The following is a 17,324-nucleotide window of genomic DNA, read 5'->3' on the forward strand; positions in this document are numbered from 1 at the left end:
GCAACTGTATGTCTGCTGACTGACTGGAGTGTATATATTCTATAATAAATATATAAAAATATATATTCATATAGCCCCTGTTACATATAGACGCACATAAGTTACGGAAGTAAAGGCTCAACTCCAAACCAGGCATTTCAGGCAGTGCAGGTGCAGTGTTTTCTGTAAGAGAGAGTAACTTCCTTTGGTGTGGACCAGAAGGCTTGTTCTTTGTCCATGTGATCAGCAGCAAACTTAAGTCGAGCTTTAAGGTGCTGTGTCTGGATCAAGAGCTTCTTTCTTGTATGGCAGCCTCTCAGCTCATGTTGATACAAAACACAGACTTGCTTTTTGGTGGTTTTTGGTTGACTCTTGACCATCCTGACCAGTTTTCTCTCAGCAGCAGGTGATAGTTGTTTTTTCTTTCTGATTGTGGCAGTGATACAAATGTGCAATGCACTTTATACTTATAAACAGTTGTTTGTATTGTTGATCTTGGGACCTTTATCTGGCTCCAAGTGACTTTCCTGACTTGTTCAAATCAATAATTCAGATCAATGCTGAGCTCCTTAGACTTCCCCATTGTAGTGTTTGTGGCTGAGTCTAATGTCTGTATCAAACAAGCCCCATTAAGATGGACCCAGAGAAGCCATCAGCTGTTATCAATCAGAATCACTGAGAAGTTAAGATGCAACAAAGAACATTTGATTCACACAATTATAACTTTAATCACCAAAATTGATCTTTCAAGTTACTGTATGTATATTTTTGAGCCAGCAGATTTGGTCACATTTACAGAAGACCTAAAACAAATTCATTATTGAACCAAACTTCATGAATGTTTTTGTGACACAGTAGTTTGTGTTCCACTCATTCATCACCGAAAAAATGAGAGCTGTAGAAATCATGGAACTCAAGACTGCCATGATATACAGTTAGGTCCGGAAATATTTGGACAGTGACATCAATTTTATAATTTTGGCCCTGTACGCTACCACAATGGATTTGAAATGAAATAATCGAGATGAAATTGAAGTGCAGACTTTCAGCTTTAATTTGAGGGTATTTACATCAAAACTGGCGGAAGGGTTTAGGAATTGCAAAAATGTTCATACATAGTCCCCTCATTTCAAGGGACCCAAAGTCAAAAGCTGTTTCATGAGCAGGTGTGGGCTATTTCCTCGTTATTTCATCATCAAGTAAGCAGGTAAAAGGTCCGGTGTGGCATTTTCATTTGGAAGCTGTTGCTGCAAATCCACAACATGCGGTCAAAGGAGCCTGCAAGCGAAACAGGCAACATGTATGAAAATGTTTGCAATTCCTAAACCCCTTCTTCAATTTTGATGTAAATACCCAAATTAATGAGATAACTACATTTGGAACACATATGGGGGCAAACACAGAACAGGCATGTTGGCTGAGTTGAAGTGGCTGGTTTACACACAAAGTCCAACAATTCAAATCTGCATCTTTCTGTACTTACAGTAAGATTAAAGCCTCAGCAAAGACAAAAAAACACATCTACCAAATTATTTCCATAGGCAATCAGAGATTGATTAACCACACTAGCATGAAAACATTTGCAGAAGCTACAGAACTAAAAGGATTAATGTCTTTGACAAAGGCAGACTATCCCTTGCTGTCTTCACTGCATCCTTACTACAGGGAATTTGGCATTTTTTTGATCTCGTCACATCTCCACCCTAAACACAGCATCATGTTAAACAACTTAGGCTTTGTGTAATAATGTAGGGTAGGGTGGGTGTAATCTTCTCATAACCACAAGAATGACACTAGAATTCTTTATAAATGTGTGCATCTGTCAAATATTTGAAGATCTGCCTAAACCACAAACTGAAGATTTGACCAAGAACAAAACCGCAAATTAATCATAGGCCACATGACAAAACCAAAAACCAGCCAGTGGAACCCTTCAGCCTCTTCTGATTTCTTACCTGCATGAGCATGTAATAAATGCCAGCCATGCCGTGGGCAGCACCAATGTACTGCTTCTTGTGCCATTCATAGAGCAGAGGGCAGCGTTCCGTCTTTTTCTGCTCTGCTGACATATTCTTCCCTGATTCCACAATGGCCATCACCACCTGAGGAGTGGAAACAGAGAAAGAGTTGCAGAAGGTCAATGACAGGTCTGACTGTATCCGGAGAAAGAGAATGTTAGTTCTCCTTCTGGGAACTGAATTTCTTCAGCTTACCAGCCTTAAGAGGCCAATGACGTTATGGTTATATGTTTACCATTCTAACCACTGGGCCACTGGACTCTCCAGAATGAGTCTTGTGCATTGTGTGAAGACATCAGCTTACAGAGCAAACATTAAATCAGACAACACCCAAAAGGTCTATTTACAGTACAGCTGGGGATGATAGTTATTTTTGCTGGATAAAAACCATAGCTGTTTCAAAGAACAAGGACATTGATGAGAGATTTGTTGGTAGCAAGATAAGCAATTTGTTTATCGGATATTAATATGAGAATTTGAACCTTTTAGAAAATAAAAAAAACTGTCTTAAATTGTATTTCTACAATAGCACTGAATACACACCTTTCTGACGGTCAGACAATACACATATTTATGAATATAATGCAATAGTTACTGTAAAATTAGTGCTTTGTTTCCATGAGAATTCAAATGTCTTCACCTGTGCATACTATTTTTGTTGCGTATTCTTGTTAAGAGTACAACATTCCCTCAACTTTTATTTATTCAACCGTCTTCTCAAAATCATAATTCTGTGGTTTTCCATTTTGAGATCCTGACTCCTTCCACTTTTACCCAAAATGGACAGGACAGGACCCTCCATTTTGCCAGTATAGTGATGTGATATCAGACTGTACTTTTCACTTCTTTTTATAGAATAGATTCAAGCTGAGTAAACGCTGTTAAGGAAAAGGATCTGACACGCAGGGCCTCACCTTTCAGTTGTACAAGAGTTATTCAACATGACAACCACATACTGTGGACATCACTTCAAACGCAATAGTGTCCCTGCTACTGTCAGTGGCTCTCTCTACCTAACCTCACATACCAGTAGAAGTTTTCTTCCACCAATCTGGGTGTATGACATAGCACATTAATTGCACATACAACCTTTTGATTGAAAAATAAATGCATGACACAGAATCTGCCATGATCAGATTGTGCTTCTACAAACCTGATTACAACCAAGACTGGGTCAAAATCTCCTATCTGGCTGGATCGTGTCTGTTCAAGTCATATCGTAGAGTTTACGATATGAATTCCTGGTTATAAAATGTGCAGAAGACCGGCAGAATATTCCTTTGTCAGCGCACTGTAACTTGTGGATGTAATAACAACTCCACTCATTCCTGAGTTACATTCATAGATTTCTTTTTTTATTATATTTTACTTACTATTCTGACATCTGTAGCCTGAAAAATATGCATTGCTAAGACCTACTGATTAATTCCTCTTGATGTAATTTAATTTAATTTAATCAAGCTGAACAATTCTCCATTCGAGTTACAAATGCTTTCAGTTGTAGCATTTCCATTTCAGCTTTGGTATTTTGAATTTTACTTTATTTACATATTTATACATTTGTCATTTTAAGTTTGTTTTATCAATTTACATTTTCTTTTTAATAAACAACAACCGACAGTTCCTTCACACTATGCCTTCAAATTAAGGTTTTATAATCATAAAAAGCGTCGTCATCCTCCTTTTCATTTCCTCCAAGCAACAGTTTGGTCAGTCTTCATGTTTTCACTGTCACAAACATTCATGTGAGGGGAGGGGAGGGCCTTTCATACCCAACATGGAAAAGCTGGGTATCAAAGGGGCAACCATGAAAAGGCTCAGTCATTCTCTGGCCCAGAGCTCATCAGTGATGGAATGATGCTATTGAGAAAAATGTGCTGTGAAGAGCAAGCTACCCAAGTTACCCAAGGCACCATTAATTCTGACAGGTACATAGAGGTGTTATAGCAACATATGCTGCCATCCAGTCATCTTTTTAAGACATCCCGGCTTTTTCCAACAAGACAATACAAAGTCATGTTCTGAATGTTTTACAACAGCGTGGATTTGGAGAAGAAGAGTGTGGGTTCTAGGGCCTGCCTGCAGTCCAGACCTTTCTACATTTGAAAATATGTGGTGCATTAATAAGCACAAAATACAACAACAGAGACCCTGGACTGTTGAGCCACTGAAGTCATATATCAAGCAAGAATAGGAAACTCTAAAAACAATTAGTGTCCTCATTTCCCAAACTCTTACTGGGTGTTGTTAAAAGAAAAGATGATGCAACACAGAGGTAACATGGCCCAGTCCCAACTTTTTTGGAACATTCTTTTGAACATTAACTATTTTGCCTTCGTAATGTATTCAGTGAAATATATAGGTTGGGAAAGGTTTGCAAATCATTGCCTTCTATTTTTATTCTTTATTATATGGCATCCCACCTTCCTGAAATCAGGGTTTTAAATGGAACATATAGTCCCACCATATGCAGTGTGATATAAATACACTGTATCATTATTTCTTCTTTCCCCTCTTGTTAATTTCAAAGAAGAACCTACTTTTGTGGGTGAAATTATTTTATAACTACTTTGCTACAGATAAGACGGATACCAGTCGAAAAATGTTTACATATTGGAATGACGATGACAATATTGTTCAAAAGAAAATATAAACAGATTTTAACTTTAAGGTATGTAGATATTCAATACTGTATATATTTTCTTCATAACTTCACTGCTAAATCGAACATAGAAACATGGTCAGCCAGGATTATTTTATAACTAGACATTTTGCAGCGTCATACCTTCAACGCATGTGCAGCAATGGTTCTGTTAAGAGATTTCCTTCTTCAGAGGTTTTTATGGTCATGTACAGTGCAGAAATATCTCTTCCTAAAGTCCCAAATAATCTGCTTTTGGCTCAGACTCTGGCATGTCTCTACAAGTACTTTAGATTCTCTTGATCTGAGCTCAGCTTTTAATACTGTTCCAGCTAATGCTCTTTCTTTTGCTTGTATTTTTACCATTTTACATTGTTTTCAGTGTCCTTAGAGCCAGTACCTCATTGGTTTGCATTCATTTCTCTACAGAAATTCAAACACAGGTCATGAACTAAGATGTTATCCAGTCTACGGGACAAAGGTGCTGAAGTCTAGAACCTTACATTTCCAAGCATTGCAAGATTAACTGTGTGAAATGTGTCACTCGAACTCAAGGTTTTTAAATATAAACAAATATTGTAGGGCTGAGCAATATGGCCTTAAGATAATATCAAAATTACAAGACTGTATCATAAACAATATACCGTATATCCTGATACTATCCTCTCCTCTTGCGAGATCATCTCTTCAAAGCATTCCATAAATGCTAAGACTGGGCAAAAAAATATAATATATATTGGGTCTTGCACAAAATATTAACACAATGTAATTTTTTTTTTTTTAAAAAGCAGTCTGGTAAGAAAATGATATCACTGTACTCAATTGCAGCCATTCAAACCAGGAGAAGACAACACTTATGACATATCACCATGTAACTTTGTCTAAAATCTAAGACCATATATAGTCACATATCACGATAATGATATAATATCAATATATTGCCCAGCCTTGATTCAATATCAAACTTTATAACTCTTCTCAGCTGCAATTAAACCTTGTAATTTAATTCAAGACTGCTGGATACACCATAAATACACTAAAAATATAGCCTGGTGTACAGTAAGGGTTAGGGTTAAATGATATGGACAATAGCCAAGTATTTGCACTTTTCGGATCATCAGAGCTTGTTTTTGGAATTCTGGAGTTGCATTAAGCTTATTCTCCACATGGATGATTCGTGTGTACACATGTTTATGCACAGAGTTCATGCTGAGCAGTAACTGTAAAGGTACAAGAAACACTATGAATAGGTAAAAGTAAATATATGAACAGTAAAATAAAGGCCAACTCTGAGCATGGTAGACTCCACTGACATTTGAAATCTTATCAGGGCTAACTGTGCCCTACACACATGCGTCACTGCCTCCCATAATGAAAGAAGCAATATGGAAAAGTAACAGAAGGCCAAGCAAGCCCTGAGAGGAACAAATTAGCTGAGGTCAACTACAGAACTCAATAATGGGGAAGCCAGAGATCAAATCTTTTCCTCTATAGGCAACAATATAAACATGCTCTGTAGATATGCTCATTTCTTCAATAAAACCTGCTCACATCAGGTTTCTTTTCAGGTTTGAGGCTTTTTTGGTGCACTAAGCTTTGGGTTTGTTGAGTTTCGAGCAAACCAAAACTAAGCCTGACCCATTCAGTATTTAAGACCCGTTTCAATTAGTTTGATATTCTCATGGTAGATTAATAATTGATACAAGATGAATAAGTTAAAATTTAAGTTGAGATCTGCCACAAATATTTAATCTCATTCAATTTATGTCCTCCAAGGAAGCCTACAAGGCACTTTTTGAATACTGACTCAGTGAGACCAGGGTTCACATCCTGCATGTGGTACAGTTTAAGGTAAAGGAATGATAATGGTTTGGTGTTTAGTGTCACTGCTGACTTTTTCAATAATATATCTGAATACAATCTTTCCATACTCTAACTCTGTGTTTTAAATTCAGATGGTCATCATGCAAATAATTTAGGAGAACAAATGCAGTAGATCGTAAAAGCTGAGGGCGGCTGTATGGTAAATGGTAAATGGTCTTGCATTTCTATAGTGTTTTTCCAGTCTACTGACAGATCAAAGCGCCTTACAATACTTGTCACATTCACCCATTCAAACACACATTCATACACTGATGGCGGAGGCTGCCATGCAAGGCGCCAACTGCTCATCAGGAGCAATTTGGGGTTCAGTATCTTGCTCAAGGACACTTCGACATGTAGCTGAGGGGAGCTGGGATTCGAACCAGTGAGCTTCTGATTACTAGACGACCCGCTCTACCTCCTGAGCTACAGCCGCCCGTATGGTGATATGGCAGCAGATAATTCTGCCTATATAAAACTGGCTTATAACCTAACATTTTATGTACCAAGATATATTGTGCTGTTGGCTTATTTTTATAAAGACATAATATATCTATGGAACGTTGCTAACTTCAGCTTTAGTTCAACAAATTTACAGAGTTACATGTAACGAGGTGTATGACGTGGGAGTCGAAAATTCTTCAAAGAATTAGCAACTCTCTACCTCAACAAGGAGAATTTCCCTAACAATGAACAGCACTTTAACACAGTTTACTTTGTTTCACCATTATCGTATTATAGTTATTAATCTTACACAGCCACAAATAGAAACAACACCTCTTCACCATGTGTCATGCAAGCAGCTTTGTTTAAACAGAAAAGTGGTCATAAAATATGTTGCATTTTTCTTTCATTCACTTTCAAAACAAATGCATCAAGATGTTTAAAACAGGAGGCAGTGTTGCTAATACTGCTTTTGTCCACAGCAAACCAAAAAACTCAAGTTCCTTGTGGATGCATGTATTCAATTCTTAATTAATGGTTAAGGGCCAGGTAGTGGGCTTATGTTTGGTTTGTGGCTGGTCCTACTGGTCATCTGACAGGGAACACAACCCTGTCAGATGACCAGTAGGAGGTTTTTACAAGCCATACTGTGAGTTTCTGGCACCACTGCTGTGTAGCAGTATTGGTTAGATTACAGGCTGTGCAGTGTATACATGTGGGTGTGCTTATGGGTGTAGGGGTGTATGTCTAGGGGCCGGGGGTTCTGAGTCAGCAGTTTATGCAGTCCCCATGTAAGACAGAGTGAGTGAAAAAGAAAGGAAAACCGTTCTGCAGCAGCAGCAGCACAGCCTCCCTCATGACAGAGCAGATTTAGTCAGCTTGTTGAGTGTGACGTCCCTTTACTCCTATACATCTATACTCATCTATATTCCCATTTCTTTTCAAAGAATGCACCACCCACCAAACCTCCACATCTCTCTTCCTCTCACACACACAGATTCAATAAGCAATCAGCTGTCTCTCTTATAGGGAGAAAATGTAATTAAGTGGGAATTAATCTGTTTGCAGTATAAATTCATCACTGCAAACAAATTGAAGCCTGTGGGATTCAGCACCAAGAAGATTGAGCAGACCAAATCTGATTTATGAGCTGTGGACATAACTTCAGTGCTAAACCTATTCATTTGCATGTGGAATGGGATGCAGTGTCAAAACAAACTCTAAAACTGAGGACAGGAACAACAGGGACATACAGCCTCACAGTTACTTGAAGGTTTGGTTGTCAGTGGTGTCAAATGCTGACATAAGCAGTCACTGGAGCTTAGAAAACAGCCTGCTGATATGTGACCATATACTGTAGTCCAGCATACTGGACCAATATCAGCAACTCTGATTCAACTCGATCAATATTGATCAATTCAAAAGATTTCACTATTGAACGTGATTTAAAATGTCAGTTTTGTAACAGTGAAGTCTCAGCTACACAGTGTTTCTGTTCTCACTCTTAAAAAGGGTCATTATGGTAAATTCTATTTCCAGGTAGTTAAAGTTAAAAGTCGGCCTTTCAGTGCAATTTAAATCAACGGCAACCAAGCAGGAAAAGTGGCATTGCGCTGAAAGGGCATGTAAACCTCTCAAGGGCAGAACACCTGCATAAGAGATGTTCTCGATGTATTTATTTCATTCTATAACATATTTCATATAACATAATATAGGATTACATTCATATTGATCACCCCTACCAACATTAGATCTGAATATGGCCTGTGGTACACAATAAGAGTTCTAATCAGCAGTTTGACATTTTGTCATTGTTATTCCAGTACTCACACTGTTCATCTCATTTCAGCATTGGATTGTGGAAGATTTTTGTGTCTCAGTAAAGCAAATGCAGAAGCAAAAACACAGCAGGGCCGACGCAGTATAACAGCAGTCTGCCACAGGAATGTAGGCTGACAGATTGCCATCTGCTGGAGAAGACATGCACGCACGCACACACACACACGCGCGCGCGCGCTTACACACACACACACACACACACCTTTAAAAACATTTTTGAGCTGGTACAAACTGGAGATACTGTATCTGCCTCTTTAAAACATAACCCTCAGCTGAAATGTTCTTTTCAAAACTCTATGCTGCAAGCTGTCAGTCAGAGAAGATTAACACTCTGAACCAACCCCAGCAGAGAACTGAGTAATAGGCTGAACAGACACACACACTAAAATACCCCAGTGAGAAGGAGAATGAAACAACCTAGAGAGAAATTCTTGTTCTGAAGAAGAAAAAGTCTCACAATACTTGAGAGAGAACAACACCAAGGTAAGAGTCCAAAGACAAAGAGCTGCTGGAGCACAGCCACTGTCTGGTCAAGTTTGCAGAGTGCTGCTGTGCTGTGTGTGCTGCTCACAGCTATACGTGTACAAATGATGAGGACATGAACAGCAGTGCAGTGCTGCAGGAAACTGGAGCTTTAATTTTTCACACTTTTATTCCTTCATTAGTCAGAATCACACCTCTATCCAACACCTCTGCGTCTGTGAGCCCACTGCTGCTACCTACTCTCTAATCCCTTCTGTCTCACTGTGTTTCAGTGTGCGTGTGTGTGTGTGTGTGTGTGTGTGTGTGTGTGTACAAAATATGTGTTTTGGCCTGGCACTTTACCAAAGGGGACAGCTGGTCATGCAGCTTCTGCAGTGAGTGTGTGCAAGCTGAAATAAATAATAAAAATAGAGTGGTGGGATTATTACCATGTCTACCATCTGAAGATGCTTTCCAAACACAGTTTCACCTCCTCTGCTAGAGAGAGAGCGAGCAGAGGCAAAGATGACACTCATGACATAAACTTGCATGTATGATCACTGGAGTCTGGTCTGAGGAGGACCGTTTCGCTGTGGCTCTGAACCGCCTCTGGAGGTAGAATCAGAGCCACAGCAGAGGAGAGCCCACGTCTGTGTGAATGGAAAAGACGGAGGCGCAGAACAGAGTCGGTCTGATGGTGTTCACAGTCTGACAACTAAACAGATCCTTCACTCATCAAATAAAAGAGAAATGTCCCACCCTTCAACCCACGAAGCAACATTACAGGACCAAACAACAGTAATGTGGCAACTGGTAGTGTCTTTGGTAACTTATGAGGAAAAAAATACCACAGTTCTACGTGGAAAAGCCTCTGTCCTCTTGTCTGTCCTCCTGTCTGTGCTCCTGTCTGTCGTCCTGTCTGTCCTACTGTCTCTTCGTCACATTTCTGCCTGATAGACAGCGTCTGTCCCCGGCAGCAGAGCCAGGTGGCTCCTGCAGTTGAATGGTGGTGATTATGTGACGTGATTCAGAGCAAAAAACTTTAACTCTCTATGTCTTTGTCTCCTTCCACGATTGTGCTCTCTATGATGTCATTTGAATATGACAAATATGAGATTCGGGAAAGAAAATATGCATGCAAGTGTGTATGTGTCTCACCTTTGTAATGGTGCCCTCATCCACCGTGTCAGCTCCGATCTCCTTGTTAACGTAGAGCAGAGCATAAAGGTAGCCGGCCCGGCCGTAAAGCAGCTCGTCTGGCATCTCAGAGTCTGGACTCAGCACTGAGCGCTGCAGCTGTACGAGCCTGACACACACACAAAGGCTCTGGTGTTAGTGTTACTGCTGATAGGGTTGAGGTTACCATTCAAGACTGAAAAATACAGCTCAAAAGATCATAACTCTGTTTCCCACACAGACTATACTTGGGCAGCCCTCCACAAATATATTCTATGATTCGTCTTCAGATATTCCACGATTTTTTATGAGGATATATCCCATAAAAAAGACCACAACCAACAATAAATGTGTCCTGCTCACAAGTACTGTGTGTGTGTACTCAAAGCCTGACTGACTGCTCATATTCCTCTGTGCCATAGAGCTCCACTATGAGGCTGGGCAACATCATGTTTACCTCAAAAACGATTACTAAATAACGGTTCATTAAATACACCTGTGCACTAAGCTTGCTGTGATAGTCGTTGTTACTGGTGTTACATGGTGTTCAGTCAAGTCAAGTCAATTTTTATCCATATAGCGCCAATTCACAACAAAGGTTTTCTCATGATACTTCTCAATTGAAGCAGGGTTTAGATCATACTCTTCAAATTTAACCACCATTTAACCATTAACCACGTGCCCATTCTCTGTTTGAGAAAGAACGTTGACCGTTAGACAAGAAGACATACCGACTGAAGGGAGGCTTTAATTTTACAGAGACATGATTACATGACTTGCCCACCACCCCCACAGTTGATTACACTATTTTTAATACAAATAATTTAGTTTATTTTCACAGATCAGCCCCAACGTTCAACAAATAAAGGAGCATGGCATTAAGCTTTGACAAGGAGTTAACATTACAACTAGCATGAACTGAACATTGGTTTTACTTTGATTATCAAATAAAGTTGATGTTGAGGTCAGTGTGTAAAATACTAGACGTGTCATCAATACATAGTCTGACTGATGCTACAATTATAAATGAGAGTTTCTGCATCACAGAACAGCAGGAGTTTTCATTTGTACCTGAGTCAGTCAGACATGAGTTTGCATGACACCTGGTTTTACAGACTTGAATCCACTTGAAGGGAAAATATACTGAGCCCCAGTATCATCAAACAGTCATGGGGGACAGGCATACATAAAAGTAAGTCTTCTGTGGTTCAATACATTAGCATGAACGCAATAACTGGTACTTATTTGGCTAAACCAAGCCAGGGATTGGAATCGCTTTAAGAGTTTGTCTACGTTACATAGTGTTGCTTCAACTGTCCACCTTTTTCTTCTTTAGCAGTATGTTTTTATTAAGTTGCCCAAAAAACACACCTCATGTTCAACATTTTTTTCACCCATGATTATGTTGTTGACGAAGGTTCTCATTCATCCAGGTCATGGTCATTCTAATTACGCTCGATTACATTGTTGTAACAGCAGGTGAGCCACCTGGTGGCCAGCCAAGCTAAAGCATACCTATGGGAAACACTGCTTATGACTAAGTAACATTTATTTAAAATATGCAGTAGCTAAAAACACCTTTTAATATTTTATTTTTTTGTTTCACATCTGTTGCAACTACTATTATAAACAGGTCCATATAATACTCTATTGCTTCTGGAACTCGGGGGCTCTAGGATTTATTTTCTGACAAACTGTAGCTCAAACTGCATTACTGTTACATTCATGGTTAACCTGACTGCACTGGTGGCCAGGACACCTGCATGCCCCAAGCACAGGCACACATTGTCTTTCCCCCTGTAATAAATGAGCTTGGGACTAACACAGACTGAGCAGGTGGGTCGGACAGTTTTGAGAGATAGACTAACACGATGTTGATTGAGGCAAAAACAGCCTACCGATATAAAATAACAGTAGCATTGTACATCAAAGCCAATATTATATTACACAAGGGGAGTAAATATAAAACGGTCCATATCCCAAAAGCCGGTACAAGAGTCAGAGAAATGACTACATCAATTAACATCTGCAGATCAAACCCCAAAATAATACTGCTGGAAAAAACACACAACTTTCCAAGTAACACTCTCTATTGTGTGTGTATGTGTGTGTGAATATGTGTGTGTATGTGAGTGTGTGTGTTAGACAAACCCCTCCCTCGCTTGTTCTCCAATCACACTTGTTTCGAAAGAAAAAGTTCTATAGTGACAGAAAAGTTCGCAAAACATGCAGCCGTATCATAAAATGTGCTCATGGCAACACTAATTTTGCGTCTTATTTCAGAAGGTGATGTGGCCAAATTTAGATGCAACATGCTGAACAATCACATCTATGCAAACAGCCACAGGCCCGGACGCTCACCTGGACAGACAGTCTTTGCTGTCAGCAGTGTTGTTCAGCTTGTGGTGGACCACTGCACCCACTGCAAGCGGCCCAGCGTCACCACACAGGAATGTCACTTTGCGACCATTCAGGATCCTCATGGTCCTCTTCACATAGTCTAGTGCCCTCTGCAGGTGGGAGGCCTCTTGGGACATCCGGTGCAGCTGGAGGTACAGCAAGGCAATACCTATAGTGCAGACAGTAGATCTGGGATCAGTCATAGGGTGAATCTGACACATGTAATTGGTATGTCATCATAGTTTTAATGTCCTGGAGACAGACCTGCCCAGCCGGTGTAGGTAGAGAAGTCATGGGGGTCAGCCGTTTTCAGGCCCTCCTCCATCTGCTGGAGGAGATCCTTAATCTTATTCTGAACCTTCTTCTGGAAAGCTGCACTCACCTGAGGTGGAGAGAGAGAGAGAGCTCGTTTATAAACCCTGCATGGAACAACATGACAATTTTATGTCATAAGTATCCTGCTCAAAATAATTCAGATTCCAACATTTTCCAATATCATAAAACTTAAAACTTTTAAGTGAAATTAAGATTGCACTAAATCATACTGGGCTAACTTTAACCTTACATTTTGTAAGGAAACTAATATTTTCATTGCATGACAGATGACACATTTATATTTTATTTTTTCAAACAATCGAAAAATCTTAAATAAGTAAACATGAATCATAAAAGGTGTTCCGTCACAAATAAAGGGAAAATACAGTAACGAGGTGGTGACCTCGTCTCCCTGTTGTTGTTTCAGTGTGGAATCTGCAGTATTTACACACATCTGATTTAACTATGTGCAAGACAAGCCTTCAGCCATGGTGACAAGCTTAGACAATAAAAAAAAACCTCAGGAAACCAACACTACTACTTTACTACTACTGCATGTCAGTGAGCTAGACAGTCATTCATGTGAGGATATTCATGATTATCTCCATTCACAATTATTCTGGTAATGAAAACTCACCACAATCAACTAATTGCGAGTGTTTTTTTATTGCGATCCGCAACAAAATCTTTTATTATCCCATACAGAAGCCAGTGTGCCAAATTGGGCTCTGGAAGTTAGTGATTTGTGAAATTTACAATTGTCTGACATTTAAACCACTTCCAAACCATTCAATAATGTTCAATGAAAAAAGGCTGGCTGCATTAATTTTAAATAGAATTAAGCAGAAATCTAAATCTGACTGCTCGAACCAGCTCCAGAGGAGGTGAAAGATGCATTGTAGCCAGACATTGAAAAGATGGAAATGTATCCATCTTGCCAGGGGACCTTTAGCGATTTGTAATAATTGCAGAGGAAGTCTGGGATCTTAATCCTGTGCGAATCCGCCATCTCCGTAATTTGTAAAGTGAAAGATCCTTGTAGACTTTTTTTTGTGCACTGGCCTGACAGCCGGCTGCATATTGAGAACAATGTAATTTAAGTTAAATTTGGATGAAATTAGTTTGTTGTCTATCTTGAATGAATCTGGCATTGTTTGTGTTTTGACAATGTTGAGTTTTTGATCCCGGAAGTTCAAACCTGTGTATACCATTCCATCTTCACCGAAGTTGACAACATATCCAGGAGTAATGTCAGAAATACGAGTAAGAACCAGACTTTGCTTATCCCGTGTGAATGTGCCACACGAAACACAAACATTGGATGGTAATTTCGAAAAGCACATGAGGTCCCTTGATAATACTAGTCCTGTGCGAATAGGGCTTTATAGTCAATGCTCACGCTCTGTCCTTGTGAAAAGAAGCTGAAGTTACATTGAAATGACACTGACATTACCTGTTCCCTGTCTGATTAAAGCATTAAGGAATAACAGCTCAGTGGTCTGTACAGGTGAGGGAGCGGTGTGAGTAGGCGTCATCATGACAATGAAACTCACTCTTGGCTGATAAGTATGATTTATTTATGAGTTTTGTATCCATTAGTATGGATAGTAGAAGTATTATAATTGTGAACCAAACTGCAAGAATGGAAAAGTAATATTCCTCTAGTGTTTTTTTAGCAGAGTGGTGGAAAATTCTGTATCATAAGATGCATCGCAATGCGGATGTGGAAGATTCATCATTGATGCAGAGATGGAGCATAATAGAGAGTCTGCAGCTCATGTTGATTGTTGACTGTCCAGCCTCTGGACAATAAAGCTATGTCACGACGTTGCTCCCATGCTTTGAACTGTGAGTGGACAAATCATCTGCGAAAAAAAAAAACTCACCGAGTATTTTTTTAAAACGGACACATGGGCACATGTCGGATTTTATGAACTTGCTGGGAAGCACAAACTAGACGAGACCCAGGCTGAGCGTGACTTCTGCCTCACAACCATTACTAATCACGTCAGCCATTTCCACCTGAAGCTAACGTCTAATCAGCCAAGATCTGAGGAGGTGCTGTCAACTCTGCCGTCCAGCTCTGAGAGAAGTGTGTGCAGCAGAGTCAATAGATGCCTTATCTTAAAGCTGCCGTGTGAAAACAATATTATTGTAGATTACAACATATAAGGCACTGCAGATGGACACATATTTTGTTTTTGTAATGTTTTTGTAAATTTGTTTTGAAAAGATGCAGTTTTTATTTTGACTGCTGTAGTCTGATTGTTGGAAGAACTTTCTGAATAAAGGGGAATTTAAAAGATGAAAAAGCAGCCAGCTGCAGTAACTTAGGTCATTGAGGATGCCGTACACTGAGATGCAACAAGAATCATTTTGCATTCGAATCGTTGACAGCTGAATCGAATGGGAACGTGAGGCCTGTGAAGATCACACCTCTATTTTTAAGCAGTTACCAAATAGCAAAAATTCATACTAATTTGTCACATTCTTGCAATCAAATGTAAGTTCTGTGTCGTATTAATGTTGTTCTGTTGTTCTTCTGAAGTTATTTGGTCCTGCATAAAAAATTGTGCCACTGACACAAGCTGCAGAGCTCAAAAGCACACTGCAGGATTATTTTGAATGTAGATTTTCCCAAGAGAGATAATTTTAATTTCCTTGAAACTTTGTATGTGAAGGTCTTGATCCTCATTATAAATTTTAACTCATTGTTCAATACTCTTCAAATCAAAAATTCATAGCTTAAAAAAGTATTTGGAGTACAGCTATAGGATTAGGACTATAGGACAGCTATAGGAGAAGTTCCCATGAATTAAATAGAAGTTTCAACATGATTATTTTCAAGAAAATCCGTGACATGAACTGGGAAAAGTTCTGGATTTTGGGTGAGTTGGTTGACCCATATGCTTGCGTTGTCTGACAACCCAAGGATGTTCAATTTAGTATGGTATGAAATGGAGAAAAGCAATAAATGCTATTGACTTCAGGCAGGTATATTTCTGACCCATTTGCCCACCAAAAAACGTCGAACCCAGCCTGATCTTTTCCGACTGTGACATGCTAAAATGGCTCCTGAAACAAACGTCTGTGAGAAGCAGCAGGAGCCAGACAGATTCCCAAACAGAGATACCAGACTGTAGACTGCTAATGTCACCTGCTGCCCTCACAGCTGGCATCATACTGCTACTAATGACTTCATCTGACGAGCAACAAAGCATGTTTTATCTAAAGAGGTGAGTGAACCCATAAACTGCAGGTTGACATCTGCCATGCTAATTCCAGAGGTTATTAAAAGCCGGAAGGTAGTAGTGGAAAGTCTAATAATTTCTCAGATATCGGCCAGTAGGTTGTGACCCAGACTCTTCATTATTAGGATTCATTTAGGAAACAGGCTATGTTAATCAGGTTATTTTGCACAAAGCTCAAGGCTCTATTTACCCTTTACAGATTTTGCAGTGTAGGTCAGACCATGCTTCAATGCCTGGTTTGATCCTGGATACAGACTTAATTAATTCTCTACAGGCTCCATTCATATTCAGCCTACAGTGCAAACTGTATGGAACAAGGAGGTGGGAAGCTCTTTGAATCAAAGCAGCAAGAGAGATCGTCTCTCTGAGTGTCTCTCAACAGCCACCTCTTCAAACCCACACAGTAGTCTGTGACTGCACGAGAAACACAAGAGCTATTTGTTGGTAGTCAAGGTCCATTTACTCCTCTCCACTGGCCTGAGAAATTAACAGGAACCACTTCAAGAACAGGTTTCTCATTTCCAGCCAATCTCTGCTGCTGCAAGAGATTCATGTACAGACTTGGTTTTCCCAAGCTAGTACTACTCGGCATCTGCAGTCACCATTTTACTCAATGCATGATGGGGTATAAGGTAAACTAAGGCCTGCACCTAACAATTATTGTCATTAGTGATGGATTCAACATGCATCACCAACTAGTGAGGACGCTGACTGTTTTCCTGGGACATGCAGCTTTTGTCTCAGTTCAGTATGTATCGTATTCAGCCATCATATTTAAGTTTGAGAGGCTGGAGTCAAATATTTTCTTCCAACTCATGAAGCTAAACTTAGCCTAATTAGCAAGCCAGAGCTGATTCAGTCTGCTACGGATAGTTGTCATCATTAGCATTCCCTAAAACAAGCCATTATAAAAATCATCAATTGATTGAAAAATTG

General features: G+C 39.6%; 1 protein-coding gene across 1 annotated transcript in view; it reads right to left on the bottom strand.

The window, feature by feature from the left end:
* lancl2 (LanC lantibiotic synthetase component C-like 2 (bacterial)) overlaps positions 1-17,324 on the bottom strand; it is a 38,767-nt gene that overhangs the window by 15,045 nt on the left and 6,398 nt on the right. The window contains exons 3-6 of the mRNA XM_084341184.1: positions 13,087-13,204; positions 12,784-12,991; positions 10,405-10,552; positions 1,935-2,081 (exon numbers count right to left, since the gene is read on the bottom strand). Of these exons, the coding sequence (XP_084197310.1) occupies positions 1,935-2,081; positions 10,405-10,552; positions 12,784-12,991; positions 13,087-13,204 (621 nt within the window). The remainder of the gene's footprint in view (positions 1-1,934; positions 2,082-10,404; positions 10,553-12,783; positions 12,992-13,086; positions 13,205-17,324) is intronic.

This window comes from Pagrus pagrus (genome assembly GCF_965226575.1).
Source record: "Pagrus pagrus genome assembly, chromosome: 20".
Lineage (NCBI taxonomy): Eukaryota > Metazoa > Chordata > Actinopteri > Spariformes > Sparidae > Pagrus > Pagrus pagrus.